A 22186-nucleotide genomic window follows, 5' to 3' on the forward strand; every position below is an offset into this window, starting at 1 on the left:
AGATCCTGTCTGTTCAATGTAAAAAAAAAAAAAAAAAAAAAAATCAGATCAGACCGAAAGAGAGAGAGAGAGGAGAAGGAGAGAGAGAGAGAGGAGAGAGGGAGGGAGAGAGAGGGGGGAGAGGAGAGAGAGAGCGCGAGCGCGAGCGAGCGAGAGAAGAGAGGAGAAAGAGAGAGAGCAGAGAGCGAGAGGAGAGCGAGGTGTAGAGAAACCGAGGGGGAGAGAACCCGAGTGTGTGTATGCGTGTGCGTGTGTGAGCGCGACCGAGCTTGCGAGGGAGAGGAGCGAGAGAGTGCGAGCGAGAAAGAATAAAAGGAAAGAAGATTTTCTCTATGTATATAAAGATGGCCACGTTAGCAAACGGACAGGCTGACAACGCGAGCCTCAGTACCAACGGGCTCGGCAGCAGCCCGGGCAGCGCCGGGCACATGAACGGATTAAGCCACAGCCCGGGGAACCCGTCGACCATTCCCATGAAGGACCACGATGCCATCAAGCTGTTCATTGGGCAGATCCCCCGCAACCTGGATGAAAAGGACCTCAAGCCCCTCTTCGAGGAGTTCGGCAAGATCTACGAGCTTACGGTTCTGAAGGACAGGTTCACAGGCATGCACAAAGGTGAGTGCACCTTTCCCTCCCAACTTTGCCAGGGAGAAGGAGCCGGCGGGCGGGCTGGCGGGCCGGCGACGGGCGAGCGGGAGACGGCGCGAGAGGGAGCCTCTGGCGGACTCCGAGGAGGGAGGCGCTCGGGCAGCAGAGACCAGGACTGGGGTGCGTGGGGAGCTGTTCGCTGGGGCAAGGCTGGGTTTGGGGCGAAGACCTGATAGAAGCGGTGCCGTGGGGAGAGTAGCGGGAGCCGGAGATGAAGAGAAAGAGAGAGGATATAGAAGAAACGGGGCTTGGATTTTTGGGTAGAGCGACTTGAAAGATTGGGATGGGGACAACTGCACCGGCTGAGCCCGGGACGCTGAGCAGACTGGCGGGCGCTCAGAGGGCCGGGGACCAGGGTGCTGTCCATCGCCGTGGTGCTGAAAATGCTAAGAGGAGACGGTCTCCTCGTTCTCTGCTCCGGGCCAGAGTAGCAGGAGCGCAGCCGTCTAAAAAGGATAGAGGTGACAAATTCAAAGAGATATTTTTATTTCGCTATCAATTTAACAGTAAACTCTGCCTGTCGAGCTGTGTGCCTCAATAATCCAGTTGTGGTATGAGTGGTGGGGGAGGGGGGTGGATGTTTGAAGGAAGGAGGAACAAAACCTAAGGCAAGAATTAGCAAGAAACCAGCCATCCCCTGGGTGGAGTGGGGGTCGGAGAAGCCTGGATGATCCCCTTCTCAGGAAAGTGGGGCTTTGGGGAAAAAATCTGTGTGTGCAAGATATGCATTTTGAAGGGTGTAGCTTAAATTATCCCAAACTCACCATGCAGAGAGGTTTATAGTACATTATTTCTCTCCCTTGAAGCAATCATTGCTAGCGAGTGCTTAGGGGAAGGGGCGACAGAATAATCAAAGAATTAAAACCCAACAACTTTTTAGGAAAGTGGTCACGGGAATTGTCTGCAGCCTGCCTGTTTTCTCCTTGTTTTATTATCTTTAAGGCAGAGCCCCAAACGTGTTCAGTTGTAGAACGTGTGTGGGTGGCTGGTGGGTGACGAAATTAGCCCAGTGCTCCGCTCTCTAACAGTAATGTATAGGATGTGCAGCAGGGATTAATCGGGGCTGGAGCTGTGTGGGCAAGTTAAATGCTTTCTGAGAGAGATTGATCATCAGGCAGGGAAGGAGCACCGGGCTAAGGAAGTTGTAAGGATGTGTATGGACGTTCCGTTTTTAATAAACAGTCATGTGGAGAGCCACTGAAGATGCTGTGTTAGAGCTGGTGGTTTTAAAGATGAAAACACACACACGCACACGCACACCCACCCACACACAGAGAGCAGCCTCATCCTTGGCCACAAATGGGCTATGAACAGAGCTGATCCTCCGGCACATTAGGTGCAGAGCGTGGGGCTGTCTGGCTGTCTGGCTCTCTAAGCAGCAGTGGTTTTTCACTATCACAACCTCCCTCCTTCTCCAGCCCTCCCTTCATCCGAATACTAAGCAGAGCTCCAAACTCTTCATAGTTGGAGTCCCAGAGAGCAGTTTTTTATTGGCTTTAGCATCTTCCAGCTTGCCTGCTGAGGAGTAAATCTTAAAGTTAATGGCATGTTGAGTAGCACAAAAACACAGCAGAATGGAAATATACTGGGTTTGTTGGGGTGGGGTGAGGGTGGGGGCTGTAATGGAGAAAGAAATCAACCTTTATCCAATATGGAGAAAATGTCTGTCTATTCAGAAGACAGACTGGAAAGGTGGAATGGGGAGGCAGCCTTCAAAATAATGTTTGTTTCCTTTTTTCCCTCTCCCTGTCAAGACAACCATATCTTTGTAGTTTTTCTCTTTCCAATCAAGCTCCCTGGAAGCTAATCAAGGTTTGTATCAAACCTTTGTCGTTTTACTATATCCTCAGATTTAAAAATAGTAATAATGAAAATAGAAAAGGATAGGTAGGGAAACCCTTTGCCCATCTTAATGATCAGTTCTGGTAGTGATTTAAGGTTTTAAAGTTAAAAAAAAAAAAATCGGAACCCACCAAAGGCAAGACAGTTGTGAAGAGCTGAGCTTCCTATGAGATCTGGTTTGGAACACTTTATTTGCTTTTTTATTTCAAATGAAGACAAACTTTAGCAATATTCCTTGGTCTCTTCTCAACGATCACTTGCTGGTATCATCACTCTGTTTCTGATGTTTTGTGGGCTCCCTTGTATTATAGCAAAGAAGTAGAATTATCATCATTTGCATCAGGGAAGTAGGGAAGGCTATTACATAGTTATATCACATGTATCATATCATATATATACAGACACATATCTGACCAGGATTCCTAGGACAAGCAAAACTTTATTTTTTAAATAATTCTTCCCCTAAACTGGCTCAGTCGGTGGCAGGCAGGCCCGTTGGCTCCGGCAAGCTGGGTGCCTCGTTGTCGCAGCTCACCCTTCAGAGCCTCAGCATATATTTTCCCCTATGAAACTTCCTGCCTCTTCATCCCTAGGATTTTTATAGATGAGGTTGGGCCACGATGTCCCTAACAGTGCCTGAAAGCTCCTGGAGAGCTGAATAAATGAGACAGTTTCTGAGGTCTGCTTTATTCAGTCCTAGAAGAGTTTGAACTCCTCCTTCAGTGATACAGCCTGATCTATTAGCTAATCTTGATAAAATAAGCCTCTGGCCACCTTAAAAAAATTACTCACTTGCCATTGGTGATTAATTACTGTTAAGTCAAAAAGCATGATGAGGCTTGAAGAACGAGGATTGCATTTGGCTTCTAGATTTTCCCCAACTCTAAACTGACAACATGAGGCCGGGGATAGAAACATGCCTTTGTTAAGCCTGGTTTCAGGGCATATTTGTGGCTCTTTCTCTCCCCTTCTTGAATTTCTAACTTCTACTGAATCATACTGGGATAAAATTCAGAGGCATGACAGAATACTGGCCTCCAGTATGGATGGCATATGTATGTTATTGGTAGGAAAAAAAAGAAGAAGTAAAAATTAAATTAAATGCATGAGATTTCAGGTGGGTATCCATTTGTTGGCCAACTGCCATTTCAGGTAACTAAAGAAGGAAGGAGTTCTAAGGGTTAAAGGAATACCTGCCATGCGTAGAGTGAACCTTAAAAGGCAATTACTCCAGTCAAATTGGGAGTCTGTGGAGGAGAGAGTGGGTGGGTGTTGTGGAGCAAACCCAGCCGTATCAGGAAAGGCTGTTGGGCTGGGGAGGCAGCAAATAGCAGTTGTGGACTGAGGTAATTACTGTAAAGGTAAAAGTACCCCCTGGAGACCAGACAGCAACTGGGCGGGTGTGGGGGGGAGATCTAGGTGCTAGGCAGAGTTAGAAAGGAAGGAAAAAAAGCCCAGAATTACAATTCGAAGAAACAACATTCAAAGAAGAAAATCCAGTTTAATGCAAACTCTCCCGGCTAACTCAGAGTCTTCTTTTCTCCCCTATGAGAAGCACTTTGAGAAAGATTGTTTTTCCAGGCTCCAAAGGGAAAGACATTGTACTATTGATTAAAGAGGAAAAAGACAACCTCCCTGCGTAGCAGAAGAAGTGAGCTGAGGACCGATTTTGCCCCTTCCCGTAGAATTTTTCTCCCTTGGAGAAGGGAACAGGTCACCTACTGGTCTAATTCTTCCCTTCTCTCACTTTTTATTTATTTTTCTTGTCATCTTTTTATTTCCTGGAGAACAAATAGAGGCAGTGACTGAAAATACACACACACACACCCCCATGCTTCCTAACACACACACACACATACACAATTAGTGGATCACACATGAACAAGCTGGCAATCCATTCATAACTTTGGTCTTGACTAGCAGGATGGGAGGCAGCAAAGACTGAGTTACTGGGAGACATAAAGACTAGTGCTCTCTGGATAGCCATATTATAATGCATTATCTTTGAAGTCATTTAAGTCCAATTTAAGTAGTATTTAGTATAATATTTATGAATTAATGTAATCTAAACATAAGGTTGTCCCCAAAGGTTTAAACAGCCTTACTACTGATGTGTGCTTGTTCCCAGAGCCTGCAATGCATTTTAATCTAAATAGCCAAGTCCACATCGCAGTCCCTCTTGTTAACCAGTCAGAACAGATCTGTGGCCTGGGTAACCACTCTGCATTGAGACTTTCCCCCGATGCATGGAGGAAAATCTACTCTACTGGCAGCCCAGGGGCTCCAAGCCCAGGAGCCACAGCTGCAGGGACATCAGCCCCTCAGAATTTCACACTACATTCAGAGGGAGGGTGGGGACAGAGTAATGGAACCTTCTGTGGATTGAGCTCCAGAGAGTATATCATTTTAAAATATTCTCATCACCAGATACACAACCTCTCATTTCAATGGTCCCTGAGTAGGAATGCCTGAAGCCCCTTGATTTGGGGTGCAGCTGGGAGAAAGGGAAGGGGTAAGAGTTGTGATTATGTTTTGGTGATTTGTGACCATCTTCATAAAATGATGCCTTGTATTTTCGTGTAAGATGTAACAATCCTCAGAACATCTAGTTTCCACCGCTTGCTGTTAGCCGAGAGGGCTTGTTGTTTTTCTCCTTAGATAGGTGAATTAAAGCCAGTCAGGCTTTATCTGATTTCCGTTTTCAAATGAGTCTAAAACACAGTGAAGCTGAGGTATCAGCATGGGCATCAGCCCAATTAAGATGTACTTTAAAAAAATTTATTTGAAAAATAAAAATTCAGTTCTGTCCAGATAAAGACACTAGTAGAATGGCTGGGCACACACCTATAGTTTTTAAAAGAAAGATTTACCTTGTGAGAAAGAGATATGGAAAATGAGAGAGCTGCAATAAGAAAAGAAGAAAAAAATACGTAAAAAGAATGTTTCACTAAAGAAAATGAGCAATAGTAATTATTGCAAAACTAAGGTAAACCTAAGCAGCCCCTGTAATAAACCTCCAAATTCCAGATGTTGATAAGTACTGTATTTAGGAGCAAAGAAGAAATTTTTGGGAAATGATTCATTTATTTAAGAAACTGGTGGTTATTTGCTGTTTGTGAATTATTTCGTTTATCTTTTAAACAAACTTCCTCAGAATGCACACACACAGGTAAATGAATATGCCCATGTGCGCGTATATGTGTCCATGTGCAAGCATGACTAAGCGCATCCCACACATATGGGAACCAGGGCTGGCCTAGATTTCACTGCAATTCAACAGGGAGATGTTAACACTCTTCCCACCCCACCCCACCCCCCGCCCCGCCTCAGCTTTAATGGGAATTCTAGATTGGGTTGAAAGAACCCCCTTGGCATACTTTCACTCTCTCCACCTGCTCCAGTTGGCTGGATGTTTGTGGCTTCTCAAACACAAAACAAAATAAAACAAAAAGAAAAGCTTTCCTTGAGTGAAGTCATAGCTTGAAAACAACCCAAAGGAAAACAATTACAAAAATGTACGCCACAGATATGCCTCCCTGCCACCAACATGGGCATAAAGTTATCAGAGTGCTTTCAAAGAACTGGTTTCCAGAGGCATTCCTAATGCCCAGTGATCTCATCACACTCCAGCGACTTGAGCAAGGCCATCGCTGTCACTATTATTAGCATCATCATCCTCATTATTATAGTTTATATACCAGGAGGGGAGAGGGGCTTCTGAGTGATGCCTGAGAAGCTACCCAAGACACCACCTCCTTGGTTGGGAAAAGAGCAGGTCTCATTTGCCTCAGATGGACTTGGGAAAAATACTGCACGACTCACACCTTCCATGTCCTCAGAAGGTGATCAGTTTCCAAAATGACCCAGGAGGGATCTTACTGAAGAAGATTTGGAATGGGCAGGCTGTAGAGAAGAGGGAGATGCAAGAGAGAATAAGGCTCGATATCACAGGCAGAAAAAAGGAAAACTGAAAGTTGTAGGGCCACAATGCCAGCCGGAAGAGGGGAGCACTGGTTGACAGAGGCTGAAACTGCAGCAGCTTCTGAACTTGGAAGGGAAATCCCATGTGACATGCAGAGAGAAGAGCTAGAGGTGTGAAAATCTGTGTGTGTCTGTGGGCACTGGAGAGCTGGGGGAGGGAAGATGCTGCAGCCCTTGTGGGTGTGGGTGTGAGAGTGTGTGCGTGTGTGTGTGTGCGTGCGTGCATGCAGAGAAGAGATGACAAATGCAAGTGGTACAGTGATGATGTTAGAGGTAGTTTCACCTTGCAAGGCTGTATGCACCATCAGGGAGATGGTTGATGAAGAAAAGGGGAGAGTCCGGGGAGAGCGACACTGTCCTTGTGATTATGTACATGCTCCACCTCGGAACTCGTGGCTTGGATTTGTCAATGATCTAAGTTCCCCTGCGGAGGTGTGCTCTTGTTTATCCTCCTGATGTCCCCACCCAGAAGTCCAGGTTTGGGAGAGTGTTTTGTCTCCCCCCACCCATCATCCTTCAAAGGCTCGCCTGCTTCTGTTCACTTTTTGACTCATTTTAGAAATGACCTTCCATCCAGGATCTGAGTGGCCAGCCACAGAGCCCAGCTCTCTGCAGAGATAATTCTCTCCACCCACTGCATTCCCTACTCCACCCGCTGCCCCTAGGTATCCCAGCCCTACTTTCTTCTTGTAGTGTTTTCACATAAACACACACTCACAGAGAACTTGACCAAGTCAGTCAAGTCAGGTTCTCCAGGCATTGTGCTGCATTTCCCCTAAACACACACAAGTTGTGGCAGGGACCTTACCCTCCTTTGGGCTCTCTACAACAAGAAAGGCACCTTCACCCCCTCTACCTTTGCCTTTTCGGCCTGCCTTTAAATACACAAATGCTCCAAGAATCACAGAAATCATCCAATCCTACCCAAATAGACTAGGGGAGAGGAACAGAGCCCCCAACTTAGTTGTAGCCCTTTTATTATGATCCTCTATCTCCCTCTCTTCCTTCTTCTCCTTGCCATTTAAGATGCCCTCACAAACCCCAAATTGGGGCCTAGAGACGAAGATCCATGTTCCTCTTGGCAACGTGGGGGTGCAGTTAAAGATGCCAGGCCAAAAAGACAATGAGAGGGGTAGAAACTGTGGCAGGGGAATTTCCAGAGTGATGTGCTTCCCTAAGGGCTTTGTCCACCTCCACTCATTGAGTTTCCAGTGGCCCCTGGATGGGTGTAAAGTCTGAGCCGCAGCCCTGGCCACAGGAACCAACAAGGCAGCCAAGTGGCAGCCCCAGGGTAATTGCCCTCCTTTCCAAGTCCCTTTGGGAGTAGAGGGGATGTTTTCGGGATCATGCATTCCCAGGGCTTCTTGCTTTGCACTTGCTCCACATTTGGTTTTTCTTATCCTCCCTTGTATCTCCTCTCCCGCATGAGTTAACCGACACTCTCAAACTGAGCGATTCCCAGCAGCTCAGCTCAAGAACAAGTCCTACGTGGCCATATGCAAGATGTAAATAAATGGGTGCCCTCATGGAGACAGACGTAGTTCTGGTTCCCTGAGGATGTAACAGCCAAAAATATTGATCAAGGCTCAGGAAAAAAATTGATTATGAGCTGCCCTCCGACAAGCATTTAATTGACAGAAACTTCTGAAGGCCAGCTCTGGACAGCGCATAAACTGACCGGTGATGTTACTTTTTTTGCAATACACTCTGCTTTAACTAATTATCACCTTTGTTAAGAGCGGCTCCAGATCAAAGGTTTCTAGATACTTAACAGATCTTACTAACAAAGCCCCCCTGTGCATTAGGCTGTCCCACAGCTCCTGGTCAGGCAAGCAAGCTTCCTTCTCATTCTCTTCCCTCTTAACTGTTGGCTTCCTCCTCTTTGTTAAAAACAAATGGCTCTTGCTGCACAGCCACTCTGTCCTAGGACACAGATTGTGAGGAGTGTCTCCGCCCAGGGCAGAGGACTGCCATTTAGCAGCTGTTTCTAAAATTACACGACTGAGACTTGGTTCACCTTCAAATCTATCTGGCTGAAATGGGGAGGGTCGATAGAAGAAAAACGAGATCATGGAAATGCAAAAGGTGTGTGTGTGAGGTTGTGTGTGTGTGCGCACATGCACAGGTGACAATGTGCACATCCACATAAATATTATGGGATCGATACATTTCACATCGGCTGCCCACACTTCTTAACTTCTCCCTCCTGTCTCTTGAGCACCTGTGCACCCGTCGTATTTCACTCTGAGAAATGCTCACAGCCGAAGCGTGCATAGATGATGCTGTATCGAACCAAGCCATTGTTTGGATTCTGTTGTGGAGTCTGGGTGCTCACTGAAGGATGGTCCTCGCCTGGGGCAGGTGGTACATAAGGAATCCACTTCTTGAGATATGACAGGAGCCTCACTCTCCAGAGTCCCCAAAACCTACAAACTGACAGGTGACTTACTTGAAAGCAACCCTTGGAGTCGTTCTAGGCAGATTTGAATGCCATACGTGGCTGTTTTTCATTATTCTAATTTAATGATGCAGTCACACCTAATTAATCCATGTCTGGTTTATTCATACACTATGTCTGAGGATCCAAAAGATCTCTCTAGCTAGCCAGCTTCCCTTTACAGGGGCGAGTGAGGGGGCTCCCCTGACAAGTGAGTGTGTCTGGGTCCAAACAGGAAGGGATCACTCTAGATCTGATAGAGACATGGTCCCTGACACAGCTGTCCATGCAGATAGGAACAATAGCAATCTCAGAGAGACATAGCAATGAGATCTGTGTGCACACGTGAGCACACGAAGTGTGCGTTCTACCACGGAACCCTTCTAATAGGCAACAGGCCACACCCCCAATGTGTAATAAACAAGGTGGGGGAAGCATTCCTATGATTGGGAGTTTCAATGCACAAGGTGGAGAGGCTGAACTGAGTCAACCTCCTCTCTCCGGCCTTAAGAAAGTGCAGCCAGATTCATTGCTGCCACTGCACAGATAAGGAGACTGAGGCTGGGAGCAGCATGTCCCCAAGGCCAAGCTTGCAGCGTGGCCTTCAGCACACCTCCCCATGGCTGGTTCTGGCCAGACTGCTGCCAATGAGTGCTGTCTCTTGCCTGGCAGGTACGTGGAGAGAACGAGGCATCAACCTAATAATATCCTTATAAAGCCAAGCCTCCTGCGCAAGTCCTAGGAGACAAGAAGCATCCAAAGATCAAACACTACATCACAGTGTATTTGTAGGAACTCTCTGATTCTGCTACCTCCCTATAATGCTCTAATTGACTATTTGATCAGCTCTAAAAGGGCCGGTGTTCAACACAGACTCACACACACACATTCATACACACACTCACATGCACACTCACCTACAGACATACACACACACATACACTCACCACACAAGCACATGCACACAGACTTTCTCTTTCACACGGCACTATACCCACACCAGCTTGTCCAACAAGGGTAGATTTTCACAGGAGATGCTTGAAGGTGAGTAAAAAGCACACACCTAAGATTGTATATGCCCTTCCAGTAATGGGCTTATCAATACCTCTTAAAGAAATGTGACAGCCAGCCCAGAGTGATTCAGTTGTGTGGACAAAGGTCAGCATATAGATATCCATTATTAATAATATCAATATCTTGGTTGACCAATATAACCAGAAACTGTATCATGTCGCTGCTGATGGGCGAGGCTGGGAGGACTCCACGGCAATAGCAGGAAATTATGCCCATGTAAAATTAATCATATTGACTGGTTCTAAGAATATACGGAGAAGCGAAGATGGGAGTGCTTGCCGTGGTGGGAGAGGGGGACCTTGTTCCCAGAGGCTTCCGCGTCTTGAACTCCTGGAAGGGGACCGGGGGAGTGGAGGCGTCCCTGGGTGACCGATGAGAACACTCTCCCTCATCCGGCCTCCGCTTTCCAGCAGGGTGAGGCGGAGGAGAGGTGTTCTCTCAACAGGAAAAGAAAGAAATAGGATCCCCTAACCATTATCCACCCAACATATCCATATCTTTCTGTCAAATCAATACTTGGCTTGGCTTGGTCTCACCAGACGAGACACAGAGAGCATCCTTGCACCCACTGTGTGAAGAGGTCTATCTCCAAGCGGGTGGCATGAGCCTGAAGCAACACCCCTAGTTATGTAGAGTAGGATACTGGCCCCAGAAGATGCCAGTGTGCACTCTGCAACTTAGTAGTCCCAGGAGGAAATGCACCCAATCAAATCAATCACCGTGATTCAGTTCCTGGGACCAGCATGGCCAGGGGCTTAGGGTCCTGCCCCATCAGCATTGCCAATGGGGTCAAGAATGTCTGCACTTCAGAAAGCCATTGCTCACTGAGGCTCACCTCCAGTCATAGTGAGTGGAAAGGAAAGGGAAGGCTGTGTGTCTTTGGCCTTGGAATTCCCTCCTGGCATGCCCCTGACCCCTCACTCCCTAGCCTACTGGAGCTCCCCCCAGGATCTTCCTGACCCTCCTTGGCAGCCCTGGGCAACATCTGGGAGGCTATTCTGAGGATAGTGAGGAAAGGAGAGAATCCCAATGGCTGGGGACTCCTCAGAGAGGAAGAAAGGGAACAGGGCTGGCCAGGGGAGGCCCAATAAGCTTTTGGATCGTTCCTTTTCTCTGTTCCCAAAGTCGTCAAGGCAGCTGGAAGGGAGCCTGCCTGAGAGGTCAGGTGGCGTCGTGGGGTGATGATGGATGATAGGAGAAAGACTGCTACGGTGCAGGCGAGATGCTGTTGATTGTAAAGGAGGGTGAGGAAATGGTGCCTGTGGCTGGGATTGGAGATGGGGCCCCTCAGGGCCAGGCATACCCTTTCCCATAGGGAGCAAGGGAGCACTTCCGCCTCAGCAGACAGGCCACATCTGATCCTCCCTTAACCTGACTTGCCTCCCTCACTCCCCAGAGCTGCCAAGGGGCAAGCTAGTCCCCCCAGAGTGCACAGAGTCCTGCCCCCATGATTATACCCAGCCCTCGGGGCCAAGGGCCTTGGCCAGTCTCTGCGCTCCCTCCGCAGTTGCTAAAGGCCTTCCTAGCTGAGCCCCAGCCCCGGGCCACCAGGGACAGTTCCCAGATCTCCAGGACTTGCTCCCAACCGGCGCAGGTTCAGCATCGCCACAAAGGGCCTATGGGGAGGGCGGGTCCTGGCACCCGAGTTCAGTCACAGTGCCCTGTCCCGCAGGACCTGGGTCTCCTTAGGAGCTCGAGGAGAACAGCCAAGAGCCCAGCAGCCAGGCCCCTCTTCTAGACCTTTCCCTACCTTGGCGAGGAGTCCCCAAAGTGTACATGTGGGAGGGCTCCCCTCTCCTCCAGCAGTCAACTGCCCTCTGATGGTGACAGGGAGAAGTTCGTGCGCTGCAACGTGGGCCCCTGAAGCCAAGCGCCGCTCCTGCCGCAGTCCAGCTCCGCCAGCCATCCAGGAGCAGCCGCCAGCCCTCTCCCGCACCCGCTCCTCACCGCTCACCGGGTGGGGGTGGGCCCTCTTCCTCCCCATGGGAGCCCCCTGCCCCAGTGGGTGGCACAGGCCCCTAGGCGAAGTCCCTCACTAGACAAAGTCAGGCCTGAGCCTGGGACACCAGCAAACAGAGATGCAAAACAAGAGAGGAGAATCAGAAAATCCATAAAATACTGTTTCAGTGCACATGTGAGTTTTGTTTCATTTCAAAAATGAATACTAATTAGTTTACAGTTAATTATGCCTTTATTCTTAATCCCACATGTTGGGTCACCAGAATCTTTTCCATCCTTAGGGCCTGATATGAGTCCAACTCTGAATTGCTATGCCCCTCAACTTCTGCAAAGGAATTTCCAAATGCCCCCACAAGACACACACACACAGGCATGCGTACACGTGGGCACACACACACACTCAACCCTGTGCCTCGTGAAACAGAGAGGCCTGGGTGGAGAACCCATCAGTTAGTGATCAATTGGCACGCTTGCCACCCAGGCCGAGCTGAGGCCCCCGTGCAGCAACCTGAGTCCCCTTGGTCATCGGAGTGAGGGAGGCACAGAGCAGGAGAGCCACCACTGGCTTATTTCCAGGCTTCGTTTTCTTTTCCAATTTTTAAAAATCTTTTTATTGAGAAATAAGACCTTCCTCTTTACTCTCATCTTGATTATTTCAATGAGTAAATTATTAGATTTGTTCTAGAGTCCATTTTCTATTGCAGTTGGCAGGGGGAGATTGAAAATCCACTGGAAGGGGGAGTAAAGTATGAGGCCTGGGATGGGGCAGCTGAGTTGTCCGTAGACAGAAGTAACAAATTGTAGGGCGGTGTCTCAGCACAGGGAGAGCACACCCTTAGGCTGCAGAAAGTGGCCACTTGGCAGATCTGGTCACAACGGCAGACCGGGCAGACTGTTGAAACTGGAGGGGAGCGAGTGGGAGCAGGGCCCCAGGCCACGCCCACGGAGCTGGAGCCCAGGGCAGCCAGACTCCTGCTCCCTTCTGTCTGAGACCCCTGTCTCCTGCTCACATTGTCTCCAAGGCCTTGGTTTGTTTCTCTATAATTTCTCAAGTTTCTTCACAATACATTAACTCCAAATGTTCTGACCTGAGTCAGCTGAGCCAGTGCTTCAAAGGCTGGTCCACAGCAGAGGCCACACAGCCTGGAGAAGATTGTCCCCAATGCAGGAAAAGACACAAGCAAGCCCTGCTGGGGCAAGAGTGGGGACAACGCAGTTGGCTTCTGGGATGCCCCCAACCATCCCTATGTGGGGAGCAGGGTCCCACACTCACCCCCATGCGACAGGGAAGTCTTCTGCAAAACAGAGAGCATGTGTGGCATACCAATCTGGTGAGGGAGACGCACCGTGTCCCCCGACTAGGAAGCCCTGCGTCTGATGGGAGAGATACGGGCCTCCCTCGAGGAAGCACAGATTCATGTGCGATTCAGGTGTCCTGAGGGTCAAGTTGTCTCCTTGGGAGGTAGAGATCCACCCTCGCCACCACGAAATAACTGGGTGTGATAGAGGACAGCAGACCCACAGATTAAACTACTCAGTGCAAATGACCTGTGTGGGGAATGAGGGAACCCTAAAAAGAGGAGTAATCAAATAAGGGTACAGGCTTCCTGCCCAGGGGACTTGGTCCCAGGCTTCCAGGTAGAGAGGGGCAGTGGAAGCCACAGCTGGCACGTCGAATGAGAGAGAGCAGGGAGGCTGGATTGCTGATGGGCCCGGCTGTTTTGTTTCGTTTCGTTCCATTCTGTTTTGTTTTTGTCCCACTGCAGCGAAGTCTCATTCTCAGGCTGGTGGACAAAGGAATTTCTCCCTTTGAATAAATCTGGACCCACCCCCAGCCTGGCTGAGGGAGAAGAGATGGGGATCAAGGGTAGGTGGCTGGGTTGCAGATATGTCCGAGGAAGTCAGTGACACACACAGAGCCTGCAAGGACTGGCCTCACCTGCTTTGGGGCTGCAGTGTCCTTCAGCTGTCCCAACTGCAGCCCACTTGGGCTGAGAAATTACTCATGGAATATTTAAACCCGTGCCCATGTTCCCTGTCACCGAGGCAGACATCCAGATTGTTCCCACAGGCTCACTCAGCTGAACGTCCCAAGTAATAAACTGTGGAGTTCTGGAGATTAGAATCTTCTCGTGACCTGCGCCCTTCCTCTGGGCCCACCCCTGCTCAGAAGTGACTGGAGGCTGCCGGGCAGTGGGTTTGAAGCTGGGGGACAGCGTTTCCTGGGGTGACACTGGTATTGCAGCTGGAGGAATCTCGGCAGATCTCAGGAAGATCTCGTGTGGACAGAACACACGGGCGAGGGTGCCAGGGTCCTTGGGCAGCCCATTTACTGCAGGGGAGCAATTGGGGCATGTCTCTGAAGGGAAACCCATCCCAGAGGAGCAGGAATAGATGAGATGAGTTTTGGGGCCCCAAACACAGGAGTGTGGCCGACTCTTTGGGGAAAAAACACCCCTCTTATAGGCCTTCCACAGTGCTTGACCCCTGGCATCTTCCTGACCCCCGGGATGCCTCAGGGGAGGAGCAGAACTGGGCTCGGTCACAGAGCTGGAGTAACTGCACAACTCCTCTCTCTGCAAGGATGTGGAAGTCAGTGACCGTGGTCTTCCAGCGCCCTCCCAGCTCTCCGTCATCCCGCCCCCACCAACACCAGGCCCCAAACCCCAAGCCCCAGTGTTCTCAGGCCCCCCAGCCTTCCCAAAACAACAGTCCCCAATCCAAAGTGACCTCCTTTTCCTATCCTTTCCAAGTCCTGCCCCTTGCTGATCTGACAAATCAAACTGGGCAGATGTGTCCCTGGCGGCTAATGGACATTAATGTGTTACCATCTCTGGTGACACGTGCCTGGTACAGGGACCTTTTAGAGCCCAGGCCGTAACCCAAAGAAATCTCTCTAATAGGGGAATTTCCAACACAGGCCAGGCCTGAGGGAGACACTGTGAGGCTGGGAGGTGTCTGGCTGCTCAGAGGGGCATGGGCCTGGCTGGCCTAAAGCTACGTCACCGAGGACATGGAATTCCACCTCCCCTACTGCAGAACCAGGGCACCCAGGCAGCAGGGGAGCTGAGACCTTGCTGGTCTCCCCTCAGGGCCAGTGCACGCAGGAGTCTGCCGTGCCAAAGTTCTAATCAAATATTAAACGTGGTCAGTAAACTTAAACCAGCATCATCTCTGGAGTGCTGAGTCCCTCCCTGTGATCAGCCCAGCTCGGGGACATTTTCAGCCCTGCCTGGGTGCTGGGGTCAGGGCTTCTGGATTCATTCCCCATTGGGGGCAGGAAAAGGGGAGACAGGGACCATGGCAGCCAGCGAGGCTCATGACTTCCCTCCTCCATTCTATTATTCATTTCCTCTGATTTTTATCTAATCTCTTCTGATTGTCCTGGTGAAACTTAATAGACAAAGTGAATTTTTATTACATCATCAATGTAATCTCCAGCTAATCAGCAGACATGGGGGCCACCGCAAGCCCTATAGCTCCTCATCTGGCTTCATAAATCGTAGGAACAATCACTGCCACATGTAACTCTTCCTCCTCCTCTCCAGAGGCCCTCTCTCCACTGCTGCCCTTCCCCAGACTTGAGCTGGGGGCTTCTGCCTTCCCGCGGATCCCCCCGCTCAAGGGGCCACGTTGCCGGCCGATGGAGATATCTTCCTCATTTGTATTTTTAGTTTTCTCCCTCCCAGCTTCAGCTGTTAAAATCACAAATCTGGGGCTTGTGTTTCGAATGCCAAAATAGCCTAATGTTGACTGATTTTGATTTTCTTTTCCTCTGTGTTAGGAATATGGTATGTCATAAGATATTATGTAATCCTATGGTTCACAGTAATACTATAAACCACATTACATACCAAATTAAGTCCTATGTTACATCGTACCTATATAACCTATGTAACAAGGTGTTTTGGTTATTTAAAGTCAAATTATGCATCTTATATACTGTATCATAGATGTTAAATTATATATTTCATTTATATTATAGTATGTCTTCCATTTATATAGCATTTCAATCTGTAAAGTGCTTTTTTGTATATTACCACTTTTTATCCCCATTGCACCCGGGCACAATTGATACCTTTATTATAAAGAAAAATGGAAAAGGGATCATGAACGAAAATTACAACCTGGTCAAATCCTGCTAGGATACAACAGAACTTCTCAGGCTCAGAACAGCTCTGGGGAGCCAGGCAAGGGGGCATGAGCCAACAGGAGGGGCAGAGCCCTGGCTGCTGACCAGGCAGGCAGAGTCCGGGGGCCTGGCCTGCTAGGCAGCTCCTGGCCAAAGGGCAAACATAATTCAAGGAATGGTTTATTTGGGGTTTTTTCCCACAAACGTGCCCAAAGTTAAATGTGAAACCGAGCAGACCCCCTTTCAAGACCCCTCCTTGGGAGACTGGGCCCATTCAGTAGGGCGAGGCTGTCTTCTCCTCTGCTCTCAAGAGGCCAGACCACACGGCTCTGCAATGGTTTGAATTTCAGGAAACCAGCAAACATCACTTAGAGTCAAGTCCTATAAATAAGGTGGGTGATGAGGTTAATGAATCTGCCCTGGGCATCCGCACCCTCAACTGTTTGGAGGAAGGGGGAATCTGCTTCTTGCAAGCAGATCAGAGCTGACTCTGGGAGTGACTGGCCACCCATTATGAAGTCACCCCTCCGATTTCTGTGCAAAGGGCTGATTTGACACATCTGTTCAGTGGATGGTCTGTGTGCATCTGGGGGTCATGGGAAGGCTCCTCTGGTTTGGGCCTGAGCGTTTGAGGGAGGCCTGGATGCTCACAGGGGCCCCTCGGAGCGGGCAGTGCTTAGCACTCTGGACACTGCCTGCTGCAGAGGTGGCTGGCACACCATGGATATGCTGCACCCCATAGCTGGATGCCTGGGTCCTTGCCTTGCCCTGCTGCCTCACTCAGAGTCTCGGCATCCTGCTCTCGCAAATCACTGGGATGACACCTGCTCATGCCACTTCTTAGGGTCATTGTGAGGCTGGAATGAGCTGAAAGGAGGGACAACGCGGTGTAGAAGTTAAAATCTCCAGGGTCATCATCATGTATTAAATGCCAGCACCCCCATCAGACCACAGGGAGCTCTGACAGTCCTGCTCACTCAGAAATAGGGTGCTCCGGACGACATTAGGGCTCAAGGATGGACGGGAGGGAATACCGACAAAGCACCTACTACATGGCGGACACACAGGGCTCTCGATTTTTTTAGCTCATCAAATCCTTGTGACAAAACTGCAACAGAGATGTCACTGTGCCCCTTTGAACGCCGAGAGAACAGAAGCTCCAGGAGCAGTAACTCGACGGAGGTTACACACGAGGGAGACGGAGAGCCAGAATTTGCACCCAAATTTGTCATATTCTCAAGCCCACCACATCGTGACGGCAGCTCCCTTTATGGAAGTAAATAAAGTGATCATCTCTTCCATCTCCTTCATTTTACAGATGGGGAAACTGAAGCCCTGCGACATTACAGGCTAATGTTTTCCTAAATCTCTCCACACTGTGTTTTATAGAGGCTCTGAAAACACATACCCGCACACACGTACACACACACATTACAGACACACAGAGATAACTCACACAGGCACGCCTTTATACACGTATACACAGACACACACAACATAATAGACACACTCACAAATAAATACATAGTCATAGACACACAGAGGAACACACTCAAATATAGACACTTATACAGATACCCACATACACAAGAACGCACACACTCAAAAATACAGATACACACACGAATAAACATTTCATAGACACATGCATATGGAAACATACTGACACACACATAGACACACCCAGAGATACAGAAATAGAAATACACGCATAGATGCTTATACTCACGCAGATTCACACACCACTCCTTAACAAGGTTTAATTAACCACAAGGCCACAGACACAGTTTAGCCCCATAACTCTTTAGCAGAAAAAGTAAAACCAGCTGTTTTGGAGAAAGGCCTGACAAGGACCCATCTTGGAGGCAGGAAGGAGGCACAGTAGCCCCTCAACTCAACTTTCAGCCCTGGGCCAGAGGCCAAAAGTCCTCTCACTCACACCTGTGTGGCCCAGGAGCCCCGTAAAGGGCAAGGCCAACTCCTCATTAGAAATCAACAAATAAACAGAAGGCGTTTGCTAAGAATGCTCCCTCTGCCATCTCTATTCTGAGTCAATCTGCAGGATCCCAGCCAAATTGCTGTTCATCTGACCGAGACCAAAGACAGGTCCTGGAGAAATTTTGGGTAGGCCTTCCAAGGACCACCCAGCCCATGCGTCGGCCATGAACAGGTCTCGAATAGGTAAAGCCAGGCCCATGAGCAGAAGAGGCGCTTCCAGAAAGGGTGATTGGGAAGGGAGGAGAAGGGAGTTGTAGGTTTACAGCAGTCATCCTGGAGGCCCGCATTCAGGCTGCCCCACTTTGTGGGGCCCAGAGCGAGAGGAAGGATGTCTTTGCACACCGAGTCCTCTGCTGGCTACCCGAGTCTGCTCCAGCCGGCATGGCTCCTCTTGGCCCATGGGACCACACTTGGCCCAGGCTTGGCAGAGAAAGTGGCCCTGTGCGTGTGTTAAGAGAATACACACACACACACAAACACACACATACGAACACACATACACAGTGAGCAAACAATTAGCAACGGCAAGGAGCTCATCAGAGAATAGGAAACCTATGGTTTTCTCTTCTTTTGAATAAAATTCTGAGAATCTGGGAATGAGTTCAGTACATTTTTACCACCTGAAGGATGAGCAGACCATTTAGAAATTGAGGCTTTCCTGGGACAATGGGGCAGGCCTGCTGTGCCGTACACAGCCTTGAGTCATGTATGCTGGACAGGAGATGCTGTGCGTTGCCATTGGAGGTGGCATACGTGTTGCCCTGTGCCACGTGACGATTCTGTGCTGATGGGTTGTGAGGGTGAGGCTTTGTGGGCACCTCTGGGGACTGTGGCAGAGAAAGGGCTATGAATGACCGTGGCCTAGCTTTTGCTTCTGGCACGTGGTGTGTCCATCAGAGGTGTGCTGTTCAGATGCATGTCGTCTCCTTATGTTTTGCATTTATGCTCTGTTTGTGAGTCTCTTGTGTGCATGCATGTGTGTGTTGATGTTGTGTGGTTCATAGGTATGTGTCAGGTGTAGGAGAGCTGTATTTTCTGCCCTGGTTCTGGAAAGAGAAGGGAGGATGCAGAGGGGACTCGTTCTGCGTTCCTCCAAGACTGCAAATCTCCCTCCTCCTGGGACTTGCTGCCAGGGGAGCCCCACCCTTTCTCTCAGACCAGGGGTATCTCATGCCAAGAGCATCTCTACCTCCCTCGTGAAGATCTGGGTCGGAGAAGAGGAGCTCTGGGATCTAGAGCCCCTCACTGTGGCTGCCGTGAGGACAGTGTGTGTGTAGTGTATCTGTGTGTGTACACATGCACGCACACCACCTCCATGTGAACACATCACAGTCTCTGCTGGTGAGGCCCGGGCGAGATGTGTGGACAAGTGTGCTCATACGTGCTGTGTGTATGCAAGCATGTGTGGGCTGTAACAGGCTCAGGTGGGCCAGTTTTAAGTGACAGATTGTGTGTACGTCTATGCCTAGAGTTTCTACCAAATGCCTGTGAAAAACAGCAGAATAGATGGGTCCAATTCCCTGGGTGGGCACTCCTGCAGTTCTCGGCCAACGTGTGTGAGCGGGGGTCTCTCCAAGAGGCCTCTGGCCAGGGTGTCCGGGAAGAGTGTGGGACCAGTCTGGGGGGAGGAAGGGTCCCATGCACATGTGGTTGTGGGCAGCCTAATTGGGTAGGACGCTCGGTGAGACTGTGTCCTCCAGAGGCCTCACTGCTTTCCTGGATGCTGGGCCATCTGTGGCATTTTCTCACATTCTGCCCAGAGATTCCCCCGGGAGACCAGAAGAAGAGGGGGTTGGGCTCCTCGAATCCCCAGAAGATAGTCCTGAGTACCCAGCTCCCCTTGGAGACAGTCGAAAGTAAGGGCCCTATGTGTGTGTCCGTAGATATGTGTGTGTGACAGAGACAGAGATAGAGACAGAGATGGAGCGAGAGGGAGCTCGGGGGCAGCAGCTACGGGAAGAGAGAGCCCCCATCCCCACTGCCTCCATCTGGGTGGGAGCAGATGGTGCTCAAACCCGAGCAGCCAGGCCAGAGGCAGAACTTGGAAGCCGTGTGTCTTGAGAGAAGGACAGGGCAAAGGAGGGCCGGGGTGGGGGCCCTGGGAAATGCTGTCTGGCTGAATGCATCTCTGCCCTCCTGAACCCGTCCTCTGTCCAGGCACACGGAGCCTCTGATCCCAGCCCACACGTGTAGCTGCAGGTGTGCTGTTCCTGTGCTTCAGCTCTGGGCCACTCGAAGGCTGCTCCAGCTCCTGGGGTGCAAACACGAAGGGCGGGCCCTCCCTGAGTGCAGCCACTGCATGAACTCACTTTCCTCTTAGGTGGTGGGTGGGAGGCAGGCCAGTCCTACCTGCCCCCAGGGGTCCTGGGGTCTCAGCACAGATCTAGCAGTCACCTCCTTCAGTCATCTGGAGGGCCCTGCCATGCCGGCTCCTGAGGACACTACCCTCTGCTCAGACCCAGGGCTGTCATCTGTGCTTTGCCTGGAAGTCCTCAGCAGGCAGCTTTTGGCATGCAGAGCACTTCGGTGAAGGCTGCCTGGTCGTCCTGCAGCCGAGGCTGGACCCTGACCATCCTCAGCCTTTCCCAGGACCCCTGCATCAGAATCCCCTGGGAATCTGATGAGAAATGAAGAGTGTGGCCTCTGCCCCAGACCTTGGAATTCCCTGGAGATGGGGCCAGGGACTCTGTAGTTAGATGAAACCTCAGGGGGCTCTGTGCACGCCAACAGCTGGTCCCCAAAGCTGCCTTGTGGCCACCTGCCAGCCCCCTGGTCAGCACCCAGCCCACATTGTCAGAGTGCTGAGGCTTCCTCCTGCCTCAAAGCTGGACACCCTCTCAGTGTCCCCTAACTTCCTGTGCCCTGGGTCCTAGCCCCTGAGGCACAGCCTTCTTCCCCAGGGGAATGACCTCCCACACCTCCGTGACCACGCACTTATACCATAAAACCCCTTCCGTAGGCTGTCAGCATAACTGCCGGACCCAAAATGTCTTTCCCATCTGCAGGAAGGGAGTCCTGACCTCACACTCTCACTCCTCACCCTCACACACTCCGCTCGCACACACACAGATACACTCAAACATATACAGACACACAGGTACACTAACACACACAGATGCACTCACACACACAAACACACTCACACAGATATGCACATATACACATACAGACATACACACAGACTCACACACAGACACATACATACAAAGATACACTCACACATAGACACACAGTCACACTCATACACACAGACACTCGTGGTTTAAGCTATTCTGTTTCCAGCGCCATGGAGTCGTGGCCCTCCTCAGCTCCTCACTTGGCTTCCTGGGCCTTCCCAGCTCCTGTTCCCCTGTTCACTGGGAGGTGGAGGGCTCTGGAGGTGGCACGGGAAATGTGAGACAGTCGGTGCTGAGGCCAGATCCCAGCTGTTCCACCGACAAGCTGTGTGACCTTGAGCAAATCACTTTACCTCCTGGGCCAGCCTCAGTTTCCTTGTCTAGGAAATGGGAATATACAAACTACTTAAATGAGTTTATTTTGGGTAGGAACTGCAGTCATCCGGGTAAAGTGTTTGGCACGGTGCCTAGAACATGGTGCGCCTGCGATAAATTGTAGCTGCATAACAAGTAAAAAGATAAAGAAGTCAAAAGGTTCGCCACCCAGACGCCTCTGGCCCTGCTCTGGCCTTGCCTTCCTGGGAGATGAGCTCCAACCCTGCACCACGGCTCAGGCTGTGCCCTGCCTGGTGCGCCCTCTTCCCCTCTGCTTCCCCCGGACCGGACCAAAGCCTGCTCCTCCACAGAGACGGCGCTGACCCTCCTCCAGGAAGCCTCGAACGACTGCAGCCTTGTCAATCATCTCTCAGAGACCCCCGGAGCTTGACTCTCCCACCCGGGGTCTCAGCCTCATGCACAAGGCATGACGGTGGCACCGTGAGCCCACAGACTTCCCCACAGGCCTCCGCCCTACACGTCTCAGCCACGATCCATGGGAGCCTCCTACGCTCACCTGGAGGAACTGCCACTGTGGTCCTGGCAAAAGCCAGTTGCTTTTTTAATATCAAGTTTACTATAAATGTTTTCCATTGTGAGCAATACTCATCAAGAAAAGAT

General features: G+C 50.2%; 1 protein-coding gene across 46 annotated transcripts in view; it reads left to right on the forward strand.

Moving 5' to 3' along the window:
- The first annotated feature begins 10 nt into the window (after positions 1-10).
- CELF4 (CUGBP Elav-like family member 4) overlaps positions 11-22186 on the forward strand; it is a 304371-nt gene continuing 282195 nt past the window's right edge. For 16 of the 46 annotated variants that reach the window (XR_011504447.1, XR_011504448.1, XR_011504445.1 and 13 more), the window contains exon 1: positions 46-618. Coding sequence is in view for 42 of the 46 variants with exons in the window: in XM_044774614.2 (XP_044630549.1) it covers positions 333-618 (286 nt within the window). In the remaining 4 variants the exon portion in view is untranslated. Of the gene's footprint in view, positions 619-22186 lie in introns of all 46 variants that reach the window. The other 30 variants (XM_044774616.2, XM_044774636.2, XM_070513139.1 and 27 more) reach the window with 5 other exon arrangements.

Source organism: Equus asinus, chromosome 7 (assembly GCF_041296235.1).
Source record: "Equus asinus isolate D_3611 breed Donkey chromosome 7, EquAss-T2T_v2, whole genome shotgun sequence".
NCBI lineage: Eukaryota > Metazoa > Chordata > Mammalia > Perissodactyla > Equidae > Equus > Equus asinus.